This window comes from Xyrauchen texanus, chromosome 39, assembly GCF_025860055.1.
Source record: "Xyrauchen texanus isolate HMW12.3.18 chromosome 39, RBS_HiC_50CHRs, whole genome shotgun sequence".
Taxonomy (NCBI): domain Eukaryota; kingdom Metazoa; phylum Chordata; class Actinopteri; order Cypriniformes; family Catostomidae; genus Xyrauchen; species Xyrauchen texanus.
This window is the reverse complement of record NC_068314.1, coordinates 8,753,296-8,776,689: the sequence shown is the minus strand read 5'-3', so window position 1 is coordinate 8,776,689 and position 23,394 is coordinate 8,753,296. Positions and strand designations below refer to the sequence as shown.

The following is a 23,394-nucleotide window of genomic DNA, read 5'->3' as shown; positions in this document are numbered from 1 at the left end:
ACTCACGTCCAGTAAATAGCATGCGCTGTCACTGCTGCCTGCATACTCTTTACATAGAGCCTGATAGTCATATAAATTAATCCTAGCAGAGGCAAAAAGAGAGGAATATTACATTTATGCATTTGGAAGACATGTTTATCCAAAATGACTCACAAGGCATCGAAAGTCTCACTTTTTAAACGATCCCATCAGAAGCAGTTTATTGATGACAGCTCCCTCCACCTCTCCAAAGAAGAGATTTGTCTGTAAGGATCACATTATGCACCATTACACTAGTCACATTTTATATATAATGCTGGTGCTTAATGGTTTTACTTTACTCTGTCTAACTCTTGGAAGTTCTTTTAATACCTTAGTAAATTACTGAGTATATCTTACTTGAGAAGTGTCTTCAGACACCAGGATGAAGCCATTGTTGTCTATGAGATAACATTTAATGTCCTGATAGGGGTAAGAAAGGAGGATTATCGTATATAGTAAAACACGATAGAAAGGACATGGCAAGCAAGACACTTTAGCTTTAATTCCTAATGTTAAAGCTCAGACTCATATGTGTGTTGCTCCATTTATTAAAGTACAGTATAAGCAAACATCACCAATTCAGATTGTAAACATTACTCTTTTTTTGTGGAATCTAATGTGTTGCAGATTGGAATGAAAGGAAATAATCAAATCTAGCCGTGTTCTTTTTTTTAAACATAAAATACATCCACTGAGCTTGCACATTCAGGCCAAATGCTTCTACACATAAGTGCATTAAAACAGTAAAAGCATTCCTGTTTTATTAAGAGTGGCTTAATACTACAATGAATATTTAAAGGCACTCTAATCTAGACCTTCAGGGCATAGAGCATGTCACACATCATACAGGAAGAGCCAGCTCATTTAGTAGCTCTGTCACGTTCAAACTTCCCCATTTATAATGAGTGCGTTTTGAATACAGGCCATTTGGTGAGTTCCATCATTGGAAAAATGGCCAAAGGGAGAGAAAAAGAGAAACACATTTACCTCATTATCACAACTGATGATGCATTTGCCATCCAAAGCATTACACTGTATGGGCAGATACAAAAGGTTGAAGCAACTGCATAAAATGCATTCCATTTGCATATAGTTTCTTAAATCCATTTTAACCCATGTGGCCATTTATATTATCCAACATATCTGCTTCTGCCATTACATACATTGTACTGTACATAATATACTGTATTTTTGTTATTAAAACGGATTTGTATTAGATTTGCACTACGTGTGTGTATGTGGGTATGTATGAAGGTGTGTGTCTGAGTGTATGTAAGTATATGTATAATTATTTATTTTTCTTCTTCTTCTTTTTAAATTTTTTATTATCTATGTCTTGTTGCTGTTTTTGTATTGTTGTGCACTGGAATCTCCTGTCACCAAGACAAATTCCTTGTATGTGTAAGCATACTTGGCAGTAAAGCTGATTCTGATATGGAGTTAAAATAAGTTTAGAATAACAAAGTATAACTTACTGTATCTCAGTATTGTTAATTATGTACATATATTTTATGTATGTTAACAAAAAAAAATATATATATATATATAGATATCAGGGCTGTCTATTTAATTTATTAATATAGTGCGATTAATTATATAAAAAAATAACGCATCAAAATGTTATTAATCGTGCCCCCTGACCCGTGTGCCACTGTTTTCTCATTTCTCTTGTCCCAGTCACAGAAATGCACAAGCTAGCTCTTGTCCTTTTCTGTCTGTTTAAAAGCCACTATGTCCAAGTTACTATAAGGTAGTTTCATATGAAATGTATTCTCATCTCATCTCAAGTTGTTTATTATGTTATAATGTTTATAATGAACCAATTTCATAGCAGTAATGCATCAACTGAGGCTGTACAATATAAAATAAAATAATAAAGTATTCCATTGAGCTTGTATCAGCCCTTAAATTGATAAGTGTAGTACAATACAAACATTAATAGTAGATAAAACAGATAATAATTTTGATATATACTAGTAACTGGTGACGATTGAGTCCCCTGTTCTGCTTTGAGTGTAGTGTCATAAAATATTTAAATACGAGTGTTGTATATCTTCATCAAACCAATATTTTGGTTTTAAATGTTTAATCCAATAACATAATATCAACATGAAAATAGCATGTTATGACTCTGAATATCTCTATAGTCACGATCACAGGCGATGTTCAGGTAAGCTCAAATCATGAGATTCATCGGCCAGAAGAGCAGTGTCGAAACACACCTTATGTAAAGTGTTCTTCTGCCAATTGCTTGCAATTTTAAGTTTTAGCCACAAATAGTGCACCTCCTTAGTGCTCTTTGCTCTTACAAGCATCGTCAGCAGGGGGCAGTCAGTGTGCATCAACAAACCCTTACAGACAGAGACTGAATGAGACCATGGTCACAGATTCTCTGCAGATTCTTTTTTACAACGGACAGACAGCTGGATAAAGCACAACAATAGGGGTCTCGGGATGCCATTTTCAAAGTTTCAACTACATTTAACTTGACATAGAGTCCTAAAAACACAGCCACTTTCATATATATATATATATATATATATCACTTAGCAAGTCATGTAGTTAATTCAATTACATTTTTATAGATTGACAGCCCAAATATATATGAGCATATTTGAGTTCTTACCTGTCTACTGGCAGTCCAAAATTTTCTCTGAAAGAATTCCAGCTTCATTTGAATTCCCACAGCTTTGGGTGTTAAAAAAAAATACACAAAAACACATTTGGTATAATGACGTTAAACTGTGTTCAGTGTAATTTAACAATATATAACATATATCCACTACCAGTCAAAAGTTCAGACATAACTGCTAATTTTTGTATTCTTACTCTGTCTTTACTAAATTTTACAATAATAGTGAAGTCACCCAAACTATGAAATAACTTGTATGTATTTCAAACATACAATTCAACTATACAATGGTAATTGTATAATGTAAAATAACAAAACAAATTTTAAACTTATATTTTAGCTTCTTCAAAGTAACTACTCTTTGCGCACACACACAAACCAACACAGAAAAAGCTTAAAAGAAATCATTTAAAAAGTTGTTTTAAACAAATTTGCTCGCAGGCACAATTTATATTTGTCTATAAAAATAATTTCAATCATTTAAATATATGCCTTTAGATTGAAAAGTATTTTTAAGATTATGATAAACATAAACATTTAGTAGTGTACATTAACATATTCTTCTTGCTTTGCCATAAGAAGACCTCATGTAAACATGCCCACCTGCCACTATAGGAGACTTCCTGTCATCTAGTAACTGGATAGCAGTGCTCGCCAAAACTACACTTTTATTTTCTCCTCCTTGAAAGAAATAACACAATTTAACATAAATACTCTCCAAAATCACAGAACATGCAAACTGGTCAAGTCAACAATCCTTCAAAGAGTGTGTTCTATTATTTATTTCCACCACAAGATGGCGTCATTAATTTGCATAAATATTTATAAGCCTAATTGCATCAAGGCATGCTTCTTAGTTTGCATATTGAGATCAAAAGCAGCATGGATTGAAACAAACACTCAGTTACATGAAAAAAAATAGAGTTAATTTACAGCGGTACATGCAGACGAGAGAGCGTTTGATCTGAGAGAAGACGAAAGATCACACTGTCTTTGTGATAAGGACTCAACGAGATCTGTTGAGTGGGATGTAATGATCCTGATCTGTCTCTCACACACACACACACACACACATAGTGTGTGGATGTAAAAGTAGGGCACATTAATTACAGGCGAAGAAAAGAGGGATAAGCAGACAGCCTGTAAGAGGAAAGCAGTACAGTGTAGCTATAGTAACAAACCACAGGCGTTCGATATACACAGGCACGCTATTAAATCATTATATACAGCCTATTTACTGGTGTGTCATAAAACTGCAATTCTTAAGATCCAGCTGAAACATGTTCACGTTAAACAATGATCAATGCAAAAACCAAGCAAAGATGTGTGGTGGAGCTGTGCTGGTAAGATTATTGCTGATAATTGTTATAATTAGAGGTGTTGGCTAAGGGGGGCATCCTTATTACTATTGCTTGTACACAGGGTTAAGGATTAAAATTTCGAAGAAACCTCTAAACGTAGTTATTATGCGTCAAATTAATTCCACAAGGTTGTGCTACAGGCATGAATGATACCTCAAATCATGCAGCTTGTTGAGGAGAGGTGTGCTATTAATTTTCTTATCAAAAATTGCTTATGATTTTCACCAGGTGGGAGATAAAAGGCAGTGTTTTTCTGCATGTGCATATCATATGAAATATGTGCATATCACATGAAATGAGGACTCTATTAAAATCCTTTTTCCACTCATTACAAGCCACCAATTTCAGAGAAATGCCTTTTTTACCCCACTGCATGAAATGATCATTAGATAACAGAAAACAGAGCTTTGGGTGTGCATTTCTGTACTTGAACATCTTACCTGAACTAAAGGGAATTGAGTAAACAAAGGTGCCTGGAACCTGCTCTGCAGCTCTTTTGTACCACAAAGGAAAGTGATCAGCATTGAAAACACCCTCTCTATCTTTAGCAGTCAGGAAATCTCTGCAAATACATGCAAGGAAGACATTGCACTCACTTGTTTATTAGATTTCTTAATTTTTCATTGGTTATGCCAGGAGGATTTTTAAATGGCTAGCAGAATGAGATCAGAATCTGTCATAGGTCAATCACTTGCATTAAGACTCACTGATTGGACAGTTGTTCTGGCACCACAAATAGGTTGGTTCTGGACAGACCAGTGCGGGTGCCAAGAAAGGCGATCTCAATCCCTTTATCAGAGTTCCTGGTAAAAATCACAAATAAATCAGTTTTGGACGAGACGTTTATATTGTAAGATGGTTTATGAATGGTCAAATCCACAAAAACAGGAGGATCTGAATAAATTTGAAAAAAAAAAAAAATAGTTCACATTATAAGCATTATCATAAATCTAACAGACTCTACAGGAGCAAATGTGTCATGTGACTGCTTATAAAAGGACGTTATGAAGTATTGGAAAGATATTTACAGCTTTTCAACATGAACGCCATTTACGACCCATTTTACTTCCATAACATGTATGAAAGAGGATTAGAGGTCTGCACAGCCTGGGAACCTGTAACGTTCCGGTGTTGTCTGTCCTATGTTCTCTGTTTTCACCCATCACGTTTATGTCATGTTTCCTGGTCTGCTCCGTGTTTTCCGTCTCACCTGTCACCGCTCCCATTCCATGTCACGTTTTCCCTGTTGTCCGCCTGTAGTCTCACTGTCCGAGCGTAAAACTGCAATTCCCACAATTCCCGGCCCCTCTCACTGCCTGCACTCTTCATTGTTCTCACCTGTGTCTCGTTGAGTCTTCATTGTGTTCGTGTATTTAACCGTGTCTGTTTCTCCTTTCTCTTGTTGGTCTTTGATGTATGTGGACGTCTGTTATCCGTGCTCTTGGTCTTTGTTTTCGCCCATGGAACCCTTGGTATGCTCTCCGTGTTTGGTTAACCCTTTGTATGCCCTTCGTGTTTTGTTTTACCCTTTTTCCCCTTGTGGATGTTTTCTTTGCTCGTGTTTTGTTTTGTGATTTAATAAAAGATTCTGCTGCAAGTAGATCCCTTGTCCCGTGCCTACCTTCACCATCATTCGTGACAGAATACCAACGGTTCCACGGGCGAAAACAAAGACCAAGAGCACGGATAACAGACATCCACATACATCAAAGACCGACAAGGGAAAGGAGAAACAGACAGAAAGACCGACCGCAAATGGATCTAGCAGCGGTTTTCACCACACTGGCCCATGCAGGTTTTCCCGTTCGCGAGTACTCACGGCTCTTCTCCATGGTCGCCATCCACACCGGGTTCGACGACGCTTCCCTGAAGCTCATCTACCGGGGCGGGTTATCATCAGCCCAGTGGCGGGAAGCGCCGGAATTCGGAGAGCACACGTGGAGGGAGTACGTGAGTCTCACCCTCAGAAAACTCGCACCCGAGGAACCACTCCTCGTGTTTCCGGCTGTCGAGCCTGAGCCCCTGCCTTCCCGGATCGATGAGCCAGTGCAGCCAACTTCTTCCGCCCGGAGAAGGAGGAGAATGAAAGCCTCCGCTCTCCAGCCTACGCCTGCCACGGTCAGCGAGCCAGCGCCCACGCCTGCCACGCCTACGCACATCACTGTGAGCGAGCCTGTCGCCCCTGAAGTCAGTGAGCCAGCGCCTGTAGCCTCGACCGTCCCTGAGCCAGCGCCTGTAGCCTCGACCGTCCCTGAGCCAGCGCCTGTAGCCTCCGCCTCCTGAGCCTCCTACGGCTCCGCCCCTAAGGGCCCCTACGGCGCCACCTTCCTCGGCGCCACCTCCTGAGCCTTCCTCGGCTCCACCTCCTGAGCCTCCCTCGGCTCCACCTCCAGAGCCTTCCAGGCCTCCGCCTTCCAAGCCTCCTACAGCGCCACCTCCCTCGGCTCTGCCTCCTGAGCCTCCCACGGCTCTGCCTCCTGAGCCTCCCATGGCTCTGCCTCCTGAGCCTCTCACGGCTCCGCCTCCTGAGCCCCTCGAACCTTCCTCGGCTCTGCCTGCCTCGACTCCGCCTCCTGAGCCTCCCTCTGCTCTGCCCCTTGAGGCCCCAGAGCCTCCCTCAGCTCCGCCTCCTGAGCCTCCAGAGCCTCCCTCAGCTCCGCCTCCTGAGGCCCCAGAGCCTCCCTCAGCTCCGCCTCCTGAGCCTCCCTCAGCTTTATCTCCAGAGCCCCTTGCAGCTCCGCCCCCAGGGTCTCCTGCGGCCTTGCCTGCGCCTCCTTCGGCGCCACCACCCAAGTCTTCGACTGCTCCGTCTCAGAAGTCCTCCTTGGCTCCGCCAGCTCCCCTAGTGGCCACTCTTCCTCCCAGGCCCCTTGAACCAGCCCGAGCCCTATGGCCACCTCCTAGATCACCTAAGCCTGTCCCTGTCCTGGAGCCACATCCCAGGTCCCCTGAACTGGCCCCTGTTCGGCGGCCACCTCCCAGACCTCCTCGACCTGTCCCTGTCCTGTGGCCACCTCCCAGGCCCCCTGAACCGGCCCTTGCCTTTCGGCCAGCTCCCGGGCCACCCAAACCTGTCCTTGCCCGGTCGAAACCTCCCTGGCCTCCTAAACCTGTCCCTACCCGGTGGACGCCCCCCAGACCACCTGACCCGGTTCCCTTCACACACCCCCAGAAACTGCTTACCTGCCCTCTCGGCCTCCCTGGTCTTCCAGTCTGCCCCTTGTGCCCCCGTGGACTGTCTCATTTCCCTTCTTGCCCCCGTGGACTGCCTTTCCCCCTGTGCCCCCATGGATTGCCTAATTGTTCTGTGTACCTCCTTACTCTGTCTTTGTGTGCCTTGTGTCCCCTTTGGTCTGTTTGTTTTTCCTCCCTTCTAGCCCCTCTCGCCCTGTACATCTGTTTATTCCTGTTGGTTCTTCCCTCCTGTCTCTTAGGACTGTCTGGAATCCGGTCCTTTTGAGGGGGGATTATGTAACGTTCTGGTGTTGTCTGTCCTATGTTCTCTGTTTTCACCCATCACGTTTATGTCATGTTTCCTGGTCTGCTCCGTGTTTTCCTTCTCACCTGTCACCGCTCCCATTCCATGTCACGTTTTCCCTGTTGTCCGCCTGTAGTCTCACTGTCCGAGTGTAAAACTGCAATTCCCACAATTCCCGGCCCCTCTCACTGCCTGCACTCTTCATTGTTCTCACCTGTGTCTCGTTGAGTCTTCATTGTGTTCGTGTATTTAACCGTGTCTGTTTCTCCTTTCCCTTGTCGGTCTTTGATGTATGTGGACGTCTGTTATCCGTGCTCTTGGTCTTTGTTTTCGCCCGTGGAACCCTTGGTATGCTCTCCGTGTTTGGTTAACCCTTTGTATGCCCTCCGTGTTTTGTTTTACCCTTTTTCCCCTCGTGGATGTTTTCTTTGCTCGTGTTTTGTTTTGTGATTTAATAAAAGATTCCGCTGCAAGTAGATCTCTTGTCCCGTGCCTACCTTCACCGTCATTCGTGACAGAACCCAAGACAGTGTGACCCGATCTGACCAGTATGTCATATTTTCGATCCGAACCAGAAAGTGCTCATTCTCTTTATAAAAATACATTTGTAGCAATAGGCTGTATTTTATTTAAGCATCATAGGCAACATTTGTAACAGTATGGTAGCGGTAAACATGCACAGTTATAACAAGGCATGGAGGCCCCTTAGCACATCAGGGCAGGAAGGGGAAATAAATTGGCTTTCTGTTTATCAAGTGCTGAAACTTTGCTTTGTGAAAAACAAACTTGAATCATACGTTATAGTGTAAAAACCACATGATGTCCTCTTTGCAATCTTATTCAGAACATCGAATCTTTGTGGAACCTGCGCTAAAAAAGCTAAACACAGTTTTACGAATGAAACCGTATGTTGATGCTTCGAGATACGGTTTTAAAAATGTAAGTTCTTTTTAACTTGACACATTGTCTAAAAACTAAGGCGGTTCTGTGCAAGATGCCCCTAACCCGAAGTTATACTTGAAAAACTGACCCGAACCTGGCCTGATGCCTGACAGTTTGTCCGGGTAGCAGACCTCTTTCCGGGATATTCAGAGAGAAAAAACATTTATTTGATGAATTGATTTTATAAATCAAGAATTTATTAAATCATGAAAATTGGTCACTATATGACAGGTAGTTAGAGGGGAGGGATTGAAAAATAAGAGGGCTTGATAATGTCAGCTGAAATTGTAAGTTGTTTCAGAGACAAAGGAATTGATATATTGTTGAAAGATTACAAAGTCACACCTTTATTTCTTTGGAATAACGTACACCAATGAAATGTTGAAAATAAGATGAATGGTGCCTTCAAGTCATGTCATAGTAATCATATATACAAGTTGAGTGCACATGAATGCCACAACAAAATTGTAATTACAAGCAGGATTTTCTTTCAGTCCCAACTCTGAGTTGGGTGCGTGTCGATTATAGAATCATTGTGGAAGCAAATTGTTATTGGTAATCATTTAATTTTACTTGAGGATTTTCACTGCCGTTTAGTTTGTATGCATTTTTTGTACTGTTAATGAAGAATAACAATGAAACTTTAAAATATCAATGAAAATAAGACTTTAGCTGGTATATGCAGCGTATATTGCAACAAAACCACATTTCCCATCATATGTAGCTGTGCTAGTTTGATAAAATAGATAGATAAAGCATTAATTACACATCTAATGCATGGCTTTGCTCTTCAATTTGTTGCATTGGTAAGAAAAAATCTTCCTGCCTACTCGCATAACAACGCACTTAACATAAATTTGATGTTTTACGACCTTGTAAGAACGAACTTGAACGCACAATATGAACATGTATTAAGAAAGAAAATAGTGTCAAATTTGATTTCAAGTTGACTTATAGTCACTAAACAAGACTTAATATTACTTATCAAACTAATAAGGAGAACAAGTCTAAACTCACTCAGACTTATTGAGAGCCAGTCCTGTCCAGTACGCTTCTAAAGGCGCAGTTACCACGGCATCAAACAAAACTTGCTGAATCAGCTCTCTGTCACCTACAACAAGCAATAGAGGACATTAACAATCTCCCCAATACTCTCTGGACACTAAATTTAATGGAGAAAACTGATGCAATTTGTAATCAAATACAAAAATCGAGAGGAAGGACATTATGACAATGTGTTGCAGGAAAAACTGCTACACTGCAGTAAAGTTTGTGTACTGCTAATTTTATTGACAATCTAAAAGTCTTTACAGTATTTTTTAATAATCTGGTTTTAACACCTAGCTGGTTTGATATTTTCAGGTTATAGGTTAAAACTGATCTGAATTTGATGTTGAGATTTATTCATATAAAAAATGCGCAAAAGTAGTGCTTACACTTGAGGTGTGGTTTACGGTTGGTCATGTACATTTTGATGGCCTGAACTTGAGTCAGGTGACGATGTTCATGGTGCTCATCTGTGTTACAGTACGTCCTGAGATAGAAATATACAAAACAAAAAGGATACAATATATTCACTTGTGTGAAGGTTGTAACTTATCACTTGCTGTCTTTACTATATCTTGACTATTAGTAAAAGTGTGATAGATCTTACCATTCATCAGCAAGGGCAACGTCTGGCTGCTCCAAGTTATGTAGACCTAAACGGTGGGGATTACAAATTAGGTGTTTGCAGAGTGAATAGATGAGTGAGAGAAAGAAAGACAGAGAGAAAGAGAGAGAGAGCAGATTCTGTCTCTCAAATAGGAGTGTTGTCAAGAAAGGGCACTAACAGGTATTCAGGATGAAAATGGAATTACATTTCAGAGGAGAAGTAGATCTCAAGTAAATAGATGTCAGTTCACCTACAGAGGAGACATCTTAAAATTTAGCACCACATATTCACTGGCAAATTTCATCTAGGAGTTGTAATCTGGTTCCCTATCTGTCACTCACTTGACGTTTTGTCTATGTAGTGACACTAAGGGTCGCTCTTGGGAGCCCCAAACACCTCTGATATTTGAGAAAAGGCCAATGGGACGTGGCAAGTGGAATTTGCATGCCACCCCCCAACCACTCATTCAGATTTCTTCTTCAAAGCTGAGAGGTGTTGAGCAGTGAGTTCCACTGCCGTTCCATTCACCTCACAACCGGAAGAGTATGCTGTTGGATATATGGAGCATTTCAGCAGCTTTCTCCCCCACTGCGTGATTGATGCAGAGTCCCTGGGCGCTTCGACAGCTGAAAGAGTATATATTCTTGCAGAAAATAGTATATATTCATCTAAAAGAGTGCGCACTGATGAAGAGCGTCTCTTTAAAGATGCCTTTCCGTCTGTGTGTAGTTCCTGGATTTGGTCACTATCTCTCTACCTCTGATGGCCACGAGCGCTGTTGAGGTCACGTTGAGGCAGCATTCATGGATGGTTCATGTTCTCACTGTGAGAACATGACCATGGCAACATTGCGTTCACGGCTTTCCTTCTTCCTTCTACATACGGGGACCCCACTGGCAGTGCTTCCATCGGGTAATCACCCACGGACCTCCCATTCCCCAGTACGCTGTCTGAGGCTGATGCAGAGCTGACCGACATGCTTGCCCGGGCTGTCATGAGTGTCAGGCACTGAGCCCTCACAGATTGATGATTGGTTCCTGGGTTCGGTGTGGCACTCACGGCCATGCCCCGTTCCCATTCTTCACGGATGTGCACAAAGAACTCAAAGTTGTGGCTGGCACCTTTTACTGTCCGGACCCGACTTCTGGGTTCATCCGCTGTCACTACACTCGATAGTGGGGAGGTCAGGGGGTATACAGAGATTCCTCAGGTGGATAAGGCAGTTGCGGTGCACTTGTGCCCACAAAACACAGCCACCTGACAGAATCGCCCGAAGCTCCTGTCCAGGGCCTTTAAGTCTTTGGTGGCCAAAGCTTACAGTGCCGCTGGACAGGCCGCCTCCACACAGCATGCCAAGACCCTCCTGCAAGTACACCAGGCCAAGGCATTGAAAGAGCTGCACATGGGTAGTCCTGACCCCAAAGTGATGCAGGAGCTTTGCTTGGCGACTGATCTCACCCTCTGGGCAATGAAGGTCATGGCACGGGCACTCGGGTAGGCGATGTCCACCTTGGTGGTCCAGGAGCACCACCTATGTCTGAATCTGGTCGAAATGAAGAACGCTGACAAGGTCCGCTTCCTCGATGCTCCCATCTGGTGCTCAGGCACCTCAGCCGGATGGGGCTTTGGGTCAACTGGGAAAAGAGCAAGCTCTTACTGGTTCAGAGCATCTCTTTTCTTGGGGTGGAGTTAGATTCAGTCTCCATGATGGCGATGGTAGCGTATATAAACCGCCAAGGCGGCTTACACTCACATCGCACGTCGCAACTCACCCGACGTCTCCTCCTCTGGAGTCAGTAGCGTCTGAAGTCGATGCGGGCCACTTACATCCTGTGCAACCTCAACTGTACAGCGGGCATCCCCTCCCTCGCGAGTTCCCATGAGGGAGGACCTCAAACTCTGCTGCACTGTGCTTCACTGAAACCTGGCTGAGAGAAGCCATTCCGGACAGCGCATTACATCTGCCGGGCTTCCAGCTGTTCAGAGCGGATCGCATCGCGGAGTTAACGGGGAAAACGAGAGGCGGTGGAACATGCTTTTACATCAACGAAAGTTGGTGTACAGATGTAACAACACTAAAGAGGATGTGCTGTCCTAATCTGAAAGCGCTCTTTATTAACTGTAAGCCGTTCTACTTGCCGCGGGAGTTTTCTTCGTTTATTCTGGTGAGTGTTTACATTCCTCCTAACGCGTCTGGTAACTTAGCGCTGCAACAGCTGGCTGATCAAATCTCAGACACAGAACAACAATACCCGGACTCAGTCATTATTATTGGGACTTTAACAAAACAAATCTCACACGCGAACTGCCCAAATACAGACAGCACATTACATGCCCCACCAGAGACAGGAATATATTGGATCACTGCTATAAAGGATGCATATCGCTCTGTCCCACGTGCAGCTTTGGGACTCTCTGATCACTGTCTGGTTCATCTTCTCCCGACCTACAGGCAGAAATTAAAATCAACAAAGCCAGTTGTAAGGACTATAAGGAGATGGACTATTGAAGCAGAGCTGGAACTACAAGCCTGCTTTGACTGCACTGATTGGAGTGTTTTTGAAGCTGCAGCTACAGACCTGGACGAGCTCACAGATACTGTTACATCATACATCAGTTTCTGTGAGGATATGTGCATCCCTACTAGGACATTTTTGTCATTCAACAATGATAAACCATGGTTCACAGGAAAACTCAGACAGCTTCGTCATGCCAAAGAGGCGGCTTACAGGGGTGGGGATAGCGTCTTGTATAATCAGGCCAGGAACACACTGAATAAGGAAATCAGAGTGGCTAAAAGAAGCTACTCTGAGAAGCTGAAAAGCAAGTTTTCACTTAACGACCCTGCATCAGTGTGGAGTGGCCTGAAACAATTTACTAATTACAGGACTCCTACCCCCGACCCTGTGGCGGACCAACGACTGGCTGACGACCTGAATGTGTTTTACTGCAGATTTGAAAGGCCCGATTTCACACCCCACATGCACTCGGACCTTCATTTCACACAACCATTAACACCTTCTGCAACCCCCCTCCTCCCCCTCCTGCTACACTACCTGCACTCAAGATCTGTGAGGACGATGTGTGCCGTGTCTTTCGGAAGCAAAGGACAAGGAAGGCTCCAGGACCAGATGGCATCTCACCAGCTTGCCTTCGTTCCTGTGCTAACCAACTGGCCCCCATCTTCACTCAGATCTTCAATAGATCACTGGAGCAGTGTGAAGTCCCATGCTGCTTCAAAAGCTCAGTCATTATCCCCGTCCCTAAGAAACCTAAAATCACAGGACTTAATGACTACAGACCTGTCGCCCTGACATCTGTGGTCATGAAGTCATTTGAGAGACTGGTGTTGGCCCACCTGAAGGACATCACTGGACCCTTTCTGGACCCCCTTCAATTTGCTTATCGAGCAAACAGGTCTGTGGATGATGCAGTCAACATGGGTTTGCATCATATCCTGCAACATCTGGACAGACCGGGGACATACGTAAGGATGCTTTTTGTGGACTTCAGCTCGGCTTTCAACACAATTATACCAGATATACTCCGGAATAAGTTAAACCAACTCCCTGTTCCCACCTCTACCTGTCAGTGGATTACCAGCTTTCTGACGGACAGGCAGCAGCTTGTGAGGCAGGGAAAATTCACTTCCACCACCTGTACCATCAGCACTGGTGCCCCCCAGGGATGTGTGCTCTCCCCACTACTCCTCTCCCTGTACACCAATGACTGCACCACCAAGGACCCCTCTGTCAAGCTCCTGAAGTTTGCAGACGACACCACTGTAATCGGCCTCATCCGAGATGATGATGAGTCTGCATATAGAAAGGAGGTTGAACGGCTGGCTGTCTGGTGCAGTCAAAACAACCTGGAGCTGAACACGCTCAAAACAGTTTGTGGACTTTAGGAGGAACACCCCAACATTGTCCCCCCTCACCATTCTAAACAGCACTGTGGCAGCAGTGGAGTCATTCAGGTTCCTGGGCACTACCATCTCACAGGACCTGAAGTGGGAGATACACATCGACTCCATTGTGAAAAAGGCCCAGCAGAGGTTGTACTTCCTTCGCCAGCTGAGGAAGTTCAACCTGCCACCAGTGCTGCTGAAACAGTTCTACTCAGCAGTCATTGAGTCTGTCCTCTGCACTTCAATAACTGTCTGGTTTGGTGCAGCTACAAAATCAGACATCAGAAGACTACAAAGGACAGTTCGGTCTGCTGAGAGGATTATTGGTTGCCCCCTGCCCCCCCTTCAAGAACTATACACTTCCAGAATGAGGAAAAAGGCTGGTAAAATCACTCTGGACCCCACTCACCCTGCCCACTAACTTTTTGAACTGTTGCCTTCTGGCCGGCGCTTCAGAGCACTGAGCACCAGAACCGTCAGACACAGGAACAGTTTTTTCCCTCAGGCCATCCATCTAATGAACAATTAAATTGCCCCATTGAGCAATAATTATGTGCAATACACAGTTTATTTTTAATTTAAATTTACTTATCCACTTCTGCCATTACTTACATTGCTCTGTACATAATATACAGGTTTTTGTTCTTTATATAACTGATTGTATTAGATTTGCACTACGTGTGTATGTGGGTATGTATGAAGGTGAGTGTATGTACGTATATGTATAATTATTTATTTTGTGTTCTTTTTTGTTTTAATTACCTATGTCTTGCTGCTGTTTTTGGTATTGTTTGTATTGTTGTTGACTGGAAGCTCCTGTCACCTAGACAAATTCCTTGTATGTGTAAGCATATTTGGCAATAAAGCTGATTCAGATTCTGATTCTGATTCTGATTCTGATTGAAGACTGCCCTCCTGACTATGCTCACGTCCATCAAGAGGGTTCGGGAACTGCAGGCATTCTCTGTCAACAATGCTCTCAAGTGGTCTTGAGACCTGACCGGGGCTATGTGCCCAAGGTTCCCACTACCCCTTTTAGGGATCAGGTGGTGAGCCTGCAAGCTCTGCCCCGGGAGGAGGCAGACCCAGCCGTGTCGTTGCTGTGTCCAGTGCATGCTTTGCGCATCTACTTGGATCACACGCAGAGCTTTAGATGCTTTGAGCAGCTCTTTGTCTGCTTTGGCGGACAGCGGAAAGGGAACGCTGTCTCCAAACAGAGGCTGTCCACTGGATCATGGATGCCATCACTTTGGCATACCAGGCCCAGGGCGTGCCCTCCCCTTTGTGATTACGAGCACACTTCATGAGGAGTGTGGCGTCCTCCTGAGCACTAGCCAATGGCGCCTCTCTAGCAGATATCTGCAGAGTAGTAGGCTGGGCAACACCCAAAACCTTCGCAAGATTTTATAATCTCAGAGTTAGCTGGTTTCGTCCTGTGTGTTGTCATGTACAAACAGGTAAGTATGCAGGGCTGCTGGCCAGGTGTACCGCTTGCGTACAGCGCCTTTCACCTCCTGGAGGGGAAGATGTGCGTTTTATCCCCCATGCGAATTCACAAGTTCATGACCTATCCCTGTGGCTGGCAATTTCGGCAGAGGAATTCGCAGCCGGGCCCAGTACACGTGCTAGGATGCCCTGTACTGGGGTAGGTGCTGGTTACCTGTGGTAACCCCTTGTGATATATTTTCCACGGTACGGTTTCCCTGTTCATAAATCCGCATCTCCCTTGGGGCAGAGCTCCCATGTCACTGGTCGCCGTGTTTGTAGAGCTCCTCCTCTTCCACGTGCGGCTGGCAAGCCCATGTGAGTATTTGCCAAATATTAACCTCCCCTTCAGGCAGGATATGGTCTCTGCAGTGTCTTTCCCTCCTGGGAAAGAACACCTTGCCTGATGTGAAGACATCTGTCCCCAGCCGAAAAAGGTTTCACTCTGTGGGGAGAAAAAATCTGAAAAAAGGCTGCTGCTGGCCCAGGGCGACCGTGCGACATTATTCGAGCGTTGGGGTAGGCAATGTGCAGACCTGATGCACCTGCTCTTAGGCACACAGCGGCTTGCTTGCACCTGCACCGGCAGTCCATGTAACACAGTTCAGCTAGTTGTGGCGTTTCATATAGCGATCCCTAGTGTCACTACATCGACACAACGTTGAGTGAGTGACAGATAGGGAACATCTTGGTTACTGTTGTAACCTCCATTCCCTGATGGAGGGAACGAGACGTTGTGTCCCTCTTGCCACAACGCTGTACTACCCGTTGAAATGGCCAGGACCCTGTCCCGGTAGGTTGAAGCAGAAAAACAGAAAGATCAAATAAATAAATTGTAATTACCCAAATTCCTTTTAGGTGAACATATAACTCTGATTTACTATTACAGACCTGTTAATCTGCCTATACTGAATTTCAAAAATAAGTAAGATGTCAAATAAATTATAAAACATTTTTCTATTATATTTGTATTTATGTTCTTCTGAAGATATGTTCATAACTTACTTTACTATGACAATACTTTATTTGCAATGACCATACTTCATTTATTTCTACTAATAAAGTTAACTAATAAAATTCTCACCTGCTTCTAGTGAAACATTTCCCTTGAAGAAGTATTTGCCATGTCCTCGAGAGAGGGCCACACCTACACTGAAAAACGTAAAAAAAATAAGTTAACAAATTACTCAATTTTATATCCTAAATCTTAAAAAACAAATACATTGTATGTAGAATATCACATTTAGGGTCCAGAGATCAATGAAATGAAAAGTTTTTCTTTACCAGTCACCTTTGGCTTGCTTACTTGAATTGTATTAAATTAAATTAAATTAAATTAAATTAAATTAAATTAAATTAAATTAAAATAAGCAAGCCAAAGCTTACCATGGTTATGAAAAACTGCCATTAAAAAAACAAGTCATTAACAGACATCTCCTACCTAAATGGAGTTCCTTTAATATCAGTGTAGTAATAATCATTGTGCATTGTCAGGACACGTTTCTGGTGGGGGACAGATCAAGTAAAATTTAGCCTTCGTACTGTATGAGGTGTATTTTCAAAATGTTGCTATAAACCTAAACATCATGCATTGCTTAGTCAATCTGTTTTTATTATGTTATTTTATTTACTACTGTGATTGTTCTTGCAAACAATGATAACATTTATTCTTTATTTCATCTTTTTAGATTTACCCCTTTGTCCACAGTTCTTTTCACTTCCATTGAAAAAGTGCCAGTTCGTCTGTTCACCATTGCTGTGCGCAACTACAAATAAACACATTGATGAAAAGGGTAAGCAGTATGCATTCACTTAAAGGATGTAAGTAAACACCTCTAAGGGGCTGTTCGCATTGATCATGTCCTTGTGCTTAGAAAAGGATTAAACAGATTAGAAATAGAAAAAAGGGCAGGTGTCTCAAAAGGTTTTTAAATTTTATTTTTAGCTTGACAGAGTGTCTGAAACATCAACACTCCTGCACTGAAAAAAAACAACAACAAAAAACAATGAAACTCGAATCAATAGTCAAAGACGTACAGTATATCTAGTGCATCTTTACATAGAAAATCTATTAAAAAAACATATCAAACACAAAAATCGCTTCAGTGTGAACAGCCCCTTGTGCTGTGTGCAGTACAAATAAACGCATAAACTGGTCCATACAACATCCTCTGTGTCTTCCCATTCAACCTCAGAGAGGTCAACACTGCTGTAACTGGGCTTCTTCCTCTTCTGGCCCTCCTGGTACTGCAGGAAGAGACAAAAAGAAGAAAAGAAGTGTTTAATAGGTCAGTTAGGAACTGGGATGATACGAGTTACATGATGTAGACAGAAACAAACATGGTGATATAGGCCATTAGGCTGAGTTTTGTAGAAGAGAATGTCTCTTAATCCTGCTACTTGGGGCCCCTGTCTTGTACTGCATTTATTTTAGGTGTCTCAATAATCAAATACATACAAGGTATTGGAACATCTACTTTTGAGCTGATTATATAAACTATAGGTGTGTTAAATAAGGAGAACATCAAAAATATGCAGTGCTGGGGGACTTCAGGGTTGCAGGATTGCAAACAATGGTTTAATGTTAGTTACAGTTTACAATGTCTCTAAGCAGCCAATTTTAGACAAATAGAGAGTAGTTTCAATTAATCTGACTACCGTAACCGTTTTAGTCAGATTCATCTTTTTTTTCTTGTAATTGCCCAGATTGGTTTAGTAAGGTCAGTTATTTGATTGCTCTGTTCCAAATCTGAGGTGTCTTGCTATCTACAAAAAAAATATAAAACCGACTTAATATTTCAAACTATATGGCTGAACTCAGGAAAAATATTCCAGTTTGTCCTTCCCTAACAAGGTGACAGATGACAAATTTGTTCAGGAAGTGCAAAAATATCCTATCATGAACATAAATGAAAATGGCAGCTCCCTTCTGAGGCTGAATTGTAACCAAAGTGACTGAATTGAAATGCAAAACATATTCTGCAACTCTGTTAACAGTAACTTAGAGATGTTAATAAAGTTCCTAGCATGAAGCACACAAGAGACTTGACTTAGGGCACCTACTGTTATGAACGTAGAGACGAAGGCAGGTGAAGGCAGACGAGGAGTGCGGATCTACGTGCAGTTCTTTAATTGAAAATAATAGGACAAACAAGACTGGAACAAATAAAACATCCACGATGGGAAAAAACAACATAAACATGAAAAAACCATCAACGGAGAGTACGGGACAGGGGAATGGAATACCGACAGGATTTAAACACACAGACTATAAAAATATGCACAAACATCAACATTCAACGACCGACAGGGGAATGGAGAAACAGTAGGGTTTAAATACACAAAGGAACAAACAAGGGTATGAGGGACACCTTGGGCAACAATCAGGGATGGAGAACCAATCATAAAAAGAAACTACAAAGGACTACAAAACCCAAACAGGATACAGGAACTAAACTAAACTTCAACATAAAAGCACAAAAATAAAAGACAACAGTGAACATGACAGAATCCCCCCCCAAAGGATCGGATTCCAGACGATCCTTTAGCAAAAAAATAAATGACAAAAAACAAAATGAGGGCACCAGGGGCAAACAGACAGTCCAAGGGGGTACAAGGGGCAGACAGGCAGACCAAGGGGGCACAAGGGGCAAGAAGGCAGTCCAAGGGGGCACAGGGGGCAGGCAGGAAGTCCAGGGGGGCACAGGGGGCAGGCGGGAAGTCCAAGGGGCAGGGACAGGTTCAGGAGGCCTGGGAGGTGGCCATAGGACAGGGACAGGTTCAGGAGGCCTGGGGGGAGGACACAGGACAGCCATGTGGAACTCCGAGTGTGGAGCCATGGAAGACCCAGGTGGCAGAGACATGGGTGGCTCAGGAGGTTGAACCGTAGAAGGCTCTGGATTCGGAGTCGTGGGAGGCTCTGGAGGCTCAAGAGGCGGAGCTGTGGGAGGCTCAGGAGGCTCAGGAGGCGGAGCTGTGGGAGGCTCAGGAGGCGGAGCCGAGGAAGGCTTGTGAGGCTCAGGAGGCGGAGCCGAGGGAGGCGGAACCATGGAAAGCTCTGGAGGATCAGGGGGCGGAGCCGTGGGAGGCTCAAGAGGCAGAGCAGAGGGAGGCTCAGGAGGCGGAGCCGAGGAAGGTTCGGGGGGCTCAGGAGGCGGAGCTGTGGGAGGCTCAGGAGGCAGAGCCGTGGGAGGCTCAGGAGGCAGAGCCATGGGAGGCTCAGGAGGTAGAGCCGAGGAAGGCTCGGGAGGTGGAGCTGAGGAAGGCTCAGGAGATGGAGCCAAGGAAGGTGGCGCCGTAGGAGGCTCTAGAGGCGAAGCCCTGGAAGGCTCTGTAGGCTCGGGAGGTGGAGCCATAGGAGGTGGCGCCATAGGCGGCTCTAGAGGCGGAGGCCTGGAAGGCTCTGGAGGTGACGCCGTAGGAGGTTTCAGAGGCAGAGACCTGGAAGGCTCTGAAGGCAGAGCCGAGGGAGGAGGCGCCGTGGGATGCTCTAGAGGCGGAGCCCTAGAAGGCTCTGGAGTCTCTGGGGGCAGAGCCGTAGGAAGCTCGGGAGGCGGAGCCGAGGAAGGCTCGAGGGGCGGAGCCCTGGATGGCTCGAAGGGCGGAGCAGTGGAAGGCTCAGGATGCTCGGGAGGCGGAGCTGTAGGAGGCTCGGGAGGCGGAGCCGCAGGAGGCTCGGGAGGCGGAGCCCTGGGTGGCTCGAGAGACTTGAGAGGCGGAGCCCTGGGAGGCTCGAGAGACTTGAGAGGCGGAGCCCTGGGAGGCTCGGGAGGAGGAGCCCTGGAAGACTAGAGAGACTTGAGAAGCGGAGCCCTGGGAGGCTCGGGAGGCGAGAGACTTGAGAGTCTATAGATTCTATGTTAGCATGTTACTAAGCTCAATACTCAAATAAACACAAAGTATACATAGCAACTACAAATATTGGATGGAATATTTAATTAGTACAGAACTAAATATGCTTACAGGTGAAACTCGAAAAATTAGAATATCGTGCAAAAGTTCATTAATTTCAGTAATTCAACTTAAAAGGTGAAACTAATATGTTATATAGACTCATTACAAGCAAAGTAAGATATTTCAAGCCTTTATTTGATTCTTATGAAAACCCCAAATTCAGAATCTCAGAAAATTAGAATATTGTGAAAAGGTTCAGTATTGTAGGCTCAAAGTGTCACACTCTAATCAGCTAAACACCTGCAAAGGGTTCCTGAGCCTTTAAATGGTCTCTCAGTCTGGTTCAGTTGAATTCACAATCATGGGGAAGACTGCTGACCTGACAGTTGTGCAGAAAACCATCATTGACACCCTCCACAAGGAGGGAAAGCCTCAAAAGGTAATTGCAAAAGAAGTTGGATGTTCTCAAAGTGCTGTATCAAAGCACATTAATAGAAAGTTAAGTGGAAGGGAAAAGTGTGGAAGAAAAAGGTGCACAAGCAGCAGGGATGACCGTAGCCTGGAGAGGATTGTCAGGAAAAGGCCATTCAAATGTGTGGGGGAGCTTCACAAGGAGTGGACTGAGGCTGGAGTTACTGCATCAAGAGACACCACACACAGACGGGTCCTAGACATGGACTTCAAATGTCAAATGTCTTACCTGGGCTAAAGAAAAAAATAACTGGTCTGTTGCTCAGTGGTCCAAAGTCCTCTTTTCTGATGAGAGCAAATTTTGCATCTCATTTGGAAACCAAGGTCCCAGAGTCTGGAGGAAGAATGGAGAGGCACACAATCCAAGATGCTTGAAGTCTAGTGTGAAGTTTCCACAGTCTGTGTTGGTTTGGGGAGCCATGTCATTGGCTGGTGTTGGTCCACTGTGCTTTATTAAGTCCAGAGTCAACGCAGCCGTCTACCGGGACATTTTAGAGCACTTCATGCTTCCTTCAGCAGACAAGCTTTATGGAGATGCTGACTTCATTTTCCAGCAGGACTTGGCACCTGCCCACACTGCCAAAAGTACCAAAACCTGGTTCAATGACCATGGTATTACTGTGCTTGATTGGCCAGCAAACTTGCCTGACCTGAACCCCATAGAGAATCCATGGGGCATTGCCAAGAGAAAGATGAGAGACATGAGACCAAACAATGCAGAAGAGCTGAAGGCCGCTATTGAAGCATCTTGGTCTTCCATAACACCTCAGCAGTGCCACAGGCTGATAGCATCCATGCCACGCCGCATTGAGGCAGTAATTAATGCAAAAGGGGCCCAAAACAAGTACTGAGTACATATGCATGATTATACTTTTCAGAGGGCTGACATTTCTGTATTTAAAATCCTTTTTTTTATTGATTTCATGTAATATTCTAATTTTCTGAGATTCTGAATTTGGGGTTTTCATAAGCTGTAAGCCATAATCATCAAAATTATATCAAATAAAGGCTTGAAATATCTTACTTTGCTTGTAATGAGTCTATATAATATATTAGTTTCACCTTTTAAGTTGATTTACTGAAATTAATGAACTTTTGCACGATATTCTAATTTTTCGAGTTTCACCTGTATATTACAGCTTCTTGAATGATGTTCTTCTGAATTCTTGACAGATTATCTATGAAGGACACATGAAACGCATATGTTCTTTGTGTCAGAAGTGCACAACCAATGCCTAAAAATGCAATTAGAGTAGACAGCTCATTAGGGTTTGGAACAGAGTCTAATTATGCATGTAAAATTTAATAAGAATATGAAGTTGAATAAATTTAGAAGATATTATCCTTGAGTTCAGTCCAGTTCATTTTAAACGGTTGTGAACAATGCTAATAATACTCATCTTGGCATTAATTACATTTAATAATAGTAAACACTGTCTGTGTGTAGCAGTGTACAACAACAGATAGTCTGTGTGCTCTGTAAATACACTCTAGATTGTTGAACAAACACACTTTACATACATTCAGAATGGTTTATTGAAGCCTTGACTGATGCACACCAACCTCTACGGAATCACAAGCTAATACACAGCAGCACTGAGTCACATTACGACGAAAACACCAACACAAATACACAGAGACGCGCACACACACACGCGCACACACACACACATAGTCAAGGGTGGTGACTGAGAGCAGGGTGAGGGGTGTCCCTGTGAAGGGTGAGTTACCTCGGTGCTCTGATCAGCCCTGGCAAGCACATGAATGGGCTTTTACTCCTGCATGCAATATATCAGAGGAAAAGGATTGGGATTACAATGACCTCAGCATCCCACCAGTGCTCTCACAAGCACACACTGCATGTGTGGATACATTTTACCTGAGCCAGCTTGTTTGGGTATGGATGTATTGAGTTCTTAGTTTCTTTAGTAGCTAGTGTTGTTGAACTATCATCATTTTATATCTATTTTAGGCAATGTTAAAAAACGTGCGCTGCATTCCATTCAACTTGGAGATTCCAACTTTCTACTTGGAAAATGCAACACACTTCCAACTTGGAAACTCAGAAAAACTCAGATTCTGCAGAGATTCAGGTGAGATTGGTGTGACAAACCTATATTAAAAATGTTTGTAAGCAAAATACAAATAAATATTATTGAGGCCCAAGCACATGTGAAGAGGACATGACTAAAATAGCCAAATTTGAAAGAATAGATCTTGTGGTTATAGTTGTTTTGGTGTAAAATTAAAATTTCTTGGATCTCAGTTACACAATAATTTTCTTAAAGCATAGTACCCCCTAGCATCTGAAATTTAAATTTGGCATGTCCCCCCAGAATGTCTTATTGTCCATGTGTACCAAGTTTTAGTTTTGGAAACTGTGCTCTAAAGATACAGGCCAATTGGTCATTATAGACCACACCAAAAATGTGTTGGCTCATATTTTTTAACGCTAAAATTAATATAATTTCTTTTGATAACTTTTTTTTTAAATCTTTAGATCATACATACCAAATTGAGAATGAATCAGACAAAGGGCCTAGGATGAGT

At 43.6% G+C, this 23,394-nt stretch overlaps 1 protein-coding gene across 1 annotated transcript in view; it reads right to left on the bottom strand.

The window, feature by feature from the left end:
• Positions 1-23,394, bottom strand: part of LOC127632459 (voltage-dependent calcium channel subunit alpha-2/delta-3-like) — a 92,310-nt gene that overhangs the window by 8,024 nt on the left and 60,892 nt on the right. Inside the window, exons 18-32 of the mRNA XM_052111037.1 lie at positions 17,644-17,727; positions 17,175-17,246; positions 16,922-16,983; positions 16,565-16,632; positions 10,089-10,134; positions 9,871-9,968; positions 9,452-9,545; positions 4,722-4,817; positions 4,455-4,576; positions 3,257-3,334; positions 2,648-2,709; positions 1,009-1,053; positions 379-441; positions 173-243; positions 7-82 (exon numbers count right to left, since the gene is read on the bottom strand). Of these exons, the coding sequence (XP_051966997.1) occupies positions 7-82; positions 173-243; positions 379-441; positions 1,009-1,053; positions 2,648-2,709; positions 3,257-3,334; positions 4,455-4,576; positions 4,722-4,817; positions 9,452-9,545; positions 9,871-9,968; positions 10,089-10,134; positions 16,565-16,632; positions 16,922-16,983; positions 17,175-17,246; positions 17,644-17,727 (1,137 nt within the window). The remainder of the gene's footprint in view (positions 1-6; positions 83-172; positions 244-378; positions 442-1,008; positions 1,054-2,647; positions 2,710-3,256; positions 3,335-4,454; positions 4,577-4,721; positions 4,818-9,451; positions 9,546-9,870; positions 9,969-10,088; positions 10,135-16,564; positions 16,633-16,921; positions 16,984-17,174; positions 17,247-17,643; positions 17,728-23,394) is intronic.